Genomic DNA, 6097 nt, shown 5'->3' with positions numbered 1-6097 from the left:
TGTATAATCAACAAGGGATTCAGGGTTCATATCTAAGATATATAAAGAATTCCTACAAACTCACCAATCAAAAGAAAACAAAAGCAGATAACACAATAAAAAAAATGGGCAGAAGATTTGACAGATAATGAATATGAAATGAGCATTAATGCTCAGCCTCATTTGTTAGCAGGGAAATGCACACTAAAGCCATACTGGTACACCACTGTACCTCACTAGAGTATCAAACCAAGCTTACAAGATGGTAGAACATCAAGAACTCTGAAATGTTGTTGATGGAAGTGTAAATTGGCACAATTACTATAGCAAACAGACTGACATTATCAAATAAAATACAAGATATGTGTAATTTATGACACAGCAATTCACCTCCAAGTTACACACCCTCATAAAACATATGTTTATGTGCACCAGTATGCATGTTTAAGAATATTCATAGCAGTACTGAATAATAACTCCAAATGGAAACAACCTAAATGTCTATCAAGAGTGAAATAAATAACAAATTATGATCTATTCATACTATGAAATACTATGTTATGAGAAATAAGGAAAAAGTTACAGCTACATGACACATAGAGGATGAATCTTAAAGGCACAATATTATGTGAAAGGAGCCAAACAGTACAGAATATATATCATATAATGTAATTTATATACAATTTTTGTTTTAAGACTGAATCTCACCATGTTGCCCAGGCTGATCTCGAATTCCTACGCTCTTGCAATCATTCCCCCGCAGCCTCTGGAGTAGCTGGGATTACAGGCACGTGTCACCCAGCCTGGCTCTATATACAATTTTTTTTTTTTTTTTTGAGGCGGAGTCTCGCTCTGTCGCCCAGACTGGAGTGCAATGGCCTGATCTCAGCTCACTGCAAGCTCCGCCTCCTGGGTTTACGCCATTCTCCTGCCTCAGCCTCCCTAGTAGCTGGGACTACAGGCGCCGGCCACCTCGCCCGGCTAGTTTTTGTATTTTTAGTAGAGACGGGGTTTCACCGTGTTAGCCAGGATGGTCTCGATCTCCTGACCTCGTGATCCGCCCGTCTTGGCCTCCCAAAGTGCTGGGATTACAGGCTTGAGCCACCGCGCCCGGCCTGTACAATTTTTTAAAAGGCAAAATTAAACAAGTTTTGGGACTAAAACTATCAAAGAAGAATAAGGAAGTAAATACTATAAAAATCAAGAGAGTATTTACTCTTAGGGAGAGGGAGAGGTTACAATCAGGAAAAGGTTTTTACAGCTAATAGTAATGTTTTATGTCTTGACACAAGTAGATTACACAGAGGTTTGTTTTACAGATTGTTAACTCATATATTCATTTTAAAAACCTTTCCGTATGCATGTTATATTTTACACACACTCGCACTCAAGAGTAAGTATAGTGCATACATAATGGACAGAGTCAGATAAAGGGTAGGACTGCTCAAGTTCAAAGTCACAGAGCTCTCTAAAGGGGGGTTGAAGGCTTGAAGGCCACCAGCTTAAAGATGATCACCATCCTAGAACAAGCACTTATGCAACTTGCTGCTAAATGGGAAAAGTGGCGGCTCGCCCAAACACTTTATATATTCTGTTGATACAACCTGTAGAGAGGGATTTAGTTATAGAGAAAATATACAACAAACATTAAATCCATAGGTTTCAAATCATCAAAGCTAAAGGTCTCCCAGAACCCCTATCTGGGAGTGCATGTGCAACTCTACAAATTTATTGTCATTGGAGGGGAAACTCAAGGGAGAGATGGAGAGTTCCAATCATCAGAGCCTCTGCTGCCAGGACATCCTTCATCCTAGCATGCCCATTTTTCACTGGGTCTGGGCAACTGACTTGCTCCCCAGCTGCCACAGCTGCTGCAGCAGGAATTGCAATCATGTCTGCCCTGCACCATCACCTCCACACCACTGTGATAACGCCATTTTGCATCCTCCTTGTCTTCCCACAGCTTTCTTGTAACGGAGGGGTTTCTATGCTGGTTTGTTTGGCTTTGGCTAGAAAGAGAAAAGTTTCTATCATAAACGTGATCCCCACATTTTCACCATGCTGTTTAGTTGATGGACCCTTCCTATATCACTCTCATACTGCCCTTCGCATCCTCCCTAGTGCCAGCAGCCAGGGATTTTTTAATGTTTATTGGGCCCTTATAACTCTTAAGCTTCATAATAATGTATGAGACGGGAGTATTATTGTCCTTACATAGGCTTAGAGGGGTCAGGTACTTCATTTTCACATCTCTGCTTCCTTGCCCCTACCCACACAGGTCCCATACAAGTCCAATAATTTTTAAATATTTCATTTCAATTTTCACTGAAATAAATATAAAGGAATTTTGAAAGTGAATTTAATTTCTTTTTTCTTTTTTTTTTTTTTCCAGTTGTCAAATGATCCTTTATTGAAATACTTTCCTTTGTGCTTAACTGGCTGGGCATTCCACAGCACCACTGTTGATGTCATCTATGATGTCATGAGGGTGGCGGCCATCAACATTACAGCCCACTGACTGGGCAGTCCCCAGGATCTCTTTAATGGTTCCAGACAGTTCTCTGGCTAAGGATCGGTGCCGCATCTGTCGAGCAATGTTGATGATCTCATCAAAAGTGATATTCCCACTGTGTTTAATGTTTTTCTGTTTCTTTCTGTCTCTTGGTGGTTCCTTGAGGGCTTTGATGATCAGGGCAGAGGCAGAAGGCACCACCTCAATCTGGGCCTGTCTGTTCTGAATGGTCAGTTTCACTGTAATCCTCAGGCCCTTCCAGTCACCCGTTGCCTTGGCAATGTCATCACCAACCTTTTTCGGAGACAGACCCAGGGGGCCGATCTTGGGGGCCAGCGCAGAAGTGGCACCGACTTCACCTCCGGTGCACCTCAGGTATACGACTTTGATCTCGTTGGGGTCGAACTTCGGCGGCATGGTGGAGGCGGCTGGTGTCGGATGAACCCGGATTCGGGACGACCGAAGAAAGTTGCACCTCTGCCTCCTCCGAGCCGAAAGCCGAGAGAGTGAATTTAATTTCTAATCACACCATTCTCACTCATTTTTCTGTTTTTCAAAGTTTTGCCATGTACATATATAAGTTATAACTATATGATCATATATACATTCTGTTTTATGTTTTTTATCAGAAATCTTTTATCTTTTTCTTGAGCTTAAATAACTCAAAATCTCATTTTGGGATACAGCTTAACGTTGCATTGAGAAGATAAATAATAATCTGCCTAACCATTCCCACATTATTGGTTATTTAGGCTTTTTTAGTTTTAACTAATAAATATTGTGTGAAATAATACATTTGTTAAAGCAAAATATAAAATTTTACATTTATCCCTGTTAAATTTAACTTCATTAGTTTTTGGCCAATTATTACAACATATCAAGAGCTTCTTGAATTTTTACTTTGCTATCCAATATGCTTGGCTGATTCATGGATCTGATGAGTCATTAATTAAAGCATGGAAAATGGCAGACCCAAGGACAGAAGCTTACAGAGGTATATGTGCCAAAAGGCATACTAGAATGTTCAAAATAACACCCATGATATTTCCCAACTTGCAACAGCCCAAATGTCCATTGGTTGCAGAATGTACAAACAAATACATATTCACAGAATGGACTACAATATAAGAATAAAAATAAATGCACTACAGCTAGAACCATTACTTGGATGGATCTCACAAAAAGAAGCCAAACACAAAAGAATACTTACTCTATGGTGCCATTTTAATAAAGTTAAAAAAAGAGACAAGACTGATTTATGATGTAAGGTATCAATACATTGGTTACCTTTAAGGGGGAGGGGCAGTTTGTGATTGGAAAAGCATGCAAGATAGGCCTTTGAGATGCTAATGAATTTTGTACTTCTAGACCTGAATGATTGCATGGGTATGTTTATTTGGTGATAATTCACCGAGCTGTACCCTTAGGATTTGTGAATTTTTCTGTTTTACAATTCAATATGAAGTTTATTTATTTCGTTTTTATATTTATTTATTTATTTGTTTTTAGAGATGGAGTCTCACTCTGTGGCCCAGGCTGGAGTGCAGTGGTGTGACTTTGGCTCACTGCAATCTCTGCCTCCCGGGTTCAAGCAATTCTCCCTGCCTTAGCCTCCTGAGTAGCTGGGATTACAGGTGCCTACCACCACGTCTGGCTAATTTTTCTATTTTTAGTAGAGATGGGGTTTCGCCATGTTGGCCAGGTTAGTCTTGAACTCCTGACCTCAGGTGATCCACCTGCCTTGGCCTCCCAAAGTGCTGGGATTACAGGCGTGAGCCACTGCACCCGGCCCAAAGTTTATTTTACAAATAACAATAATGAATTCAAAAGCTCATAGTGACAGCTGAACACAGTGCTGTGTGCCTGTAGTCCCAGCTACTTGGGAGGCTGAGGCAGGAGGATTGCTTGAGCCCAGGAGTTCAAGGCCGCAGTATGCTATGATTGTGCCTGTGAACAGCCACTACGCTCCAGCCTCAGGAACAGAGCGAGAACTCATCTCTAAAAATCAAAAGTTCGGCCGGGCGCGGTGGCTCAAGCCTGTAATCCCAGCACTTTGGGAGGCCGAGACGGGTGGATCACGAGGTCAGGAGATCGAGACCATGCTGGCTAACACGGTGAAACCCCGTCTCTACTAAAAAATACAAAAAACTAGCCGGGCGAGGTGGCAGGCGCCTGTAATCCCAGCTACTCAGGAGGCTGAGGCAGGAGAATGGCGTGAACCTGGGAGGTGGAGTTTGCAGTGAGCTGAGATCCGGCCACTGCGCTCCAGCCAGGGCGACAGAGCCAGACTCCGTCTCAAAAAAAAAAAAAAAAAATCAAAAGTTCATAATGATGCTAACAATCATATATAAATCAATAAAAATTAAAAAGATAAAAATATAAGATTGGAGCTAGCTTGGAATGGTAAATAGTGAGTTCAGTTTGAATATGTTGAAAGGGAAGCAGTGGAAGAACATGCAGGTGAAAATGTTCAGTAAATGGTGGTATATATGGGTCTGGGGCTCAGGGTAGAGCTCTGAGCTGGAGAGGAATATCTGGGAGTCATCAGTGTATTGATAGTAATTGAAATCATGGAAGTAGATGAGATCTTACACAGACCAAAAAAAAAAAAAAAAAAAGCAACCTGAGGAGCTAACCTTAGGGGATTGTCAAGACTTATAGCAAGAAAGCTCATGGAGTCTACAGCTCCCAGCACGAGCGATGCAGAAGATGAGTGATTTCTGCATTTCCAACTGAGGTACCAGGTTCATCTCACTGGAGTTTGTCGGACAGTGGGCGCAGGACAGTGGGTGCAGCCCACGAACCGTGAGCCAAAGCAGGGCGAGGCATCACCTCACCCAGGAAGTGCAAGGGGTCAGAGAATTCCCTTTCCTAGCCTAGGGAGGCAGTGACACATGGTACCTGGAAAATCAGGACACTCCCACCCTAATACTGTGCTTTTCTAACGGTCTTAGCAAATGGCACACCAGGAGATTATATCCCATGCCTGGCTCGGAGGGTCCCACGCCCGTGGAGCCTTGCTCACTGCTAGCACAGCAGGTTGAGATCGAACTGCAAGGTGGCAGTGAGGCTGGGGGAGGGGCACCCACCATTGCTGAGGCTTGAGTAGGTAAACCAAGCAGCTGGGAACCTCAAACTGGGTGGAGCCCACCACAGCTCAAGGAGACCTGCCTGCCTTTGTAGACTCCACCTCTGGGGGCAGGGCATAATTGAACAAAAGGCAGCAGAAACTTCTGCAGACCTAAACATCCCTGTCTGACAACTTTGAAGAGAGTAGTGGTTCTCCCAGCATGGAGTCTGAGATCTGAGAATGGACAGACTACCTCCTCAAGTGGGTCCCTGATCCCTGAGTAGCCTAACTGGGAGGCACCTCCCAGTAGGGGATGACTGATACCTCATACAACCGAGTGCCCCTCTGAGACAAAGCTTCCAGAGGAATTATCAGGCAGCAACATTTGCTGTTCTGCAATATTTGCTGTTCTGCAGTCTCCGCTGGTGATACCCAGGCAAACAGGCTCTGGAGTGGACCTCTAGCAAACTCCAACAGACCTGCAGCTGAGGGTCCTGACTGTTAGAAGGAAAACTAACAAACAGAAAGGACACCAC

The 6097-nt window shown here is 43.2% G+C and overlaps 1 protein-coding gene across 1 annotated transcript; it reads right to left on the bottom strand.

The window, feature by feature from the left end:
• Nucleotides 1–2346: 2346 nt before the first annotated feature.
• On the bottom strand, nucleotides 2347–2998 carry LOC113225229 (60S ribosomal protein L12). The gene has a single exon (XM_026456716.1). It carries the CDS (start codon nucleotides 2906–2908, stop codon nucleotides 2411–2413), a length of 498 nt encoding a protein of 165 aa, XP_026312501.1. The 5' UTR covers nucleotides 2909–2998; the 3' UTR covers nucleotides 2347–2410.
• Nucleotides 2999–6097: the final 3099 nt, after the last annotated feature.

The sequence above is a fragment of the Piliocolobus tephrosceles genome, chromosome 1 (genome assembly GCF_002776525.5).
Source record: "Piliocolobus tephrosceles isolate RC106 chromosome 1, ASM277652v3, whole genome shotgun sequence".
Taxonomy (NCBI): domain Eukaryota; kingdom Metazoa; phylum Chordata; class Mammalia; order Primates; family Cercopithecidae; genus Piliocolobus; species Piliocolobus tephrosceles.
The sequence above is the reverse complement of the archived record's forward strand: the minus strand, read 5'-3'. Positions and strand labels throughout refer to the sequence as shown.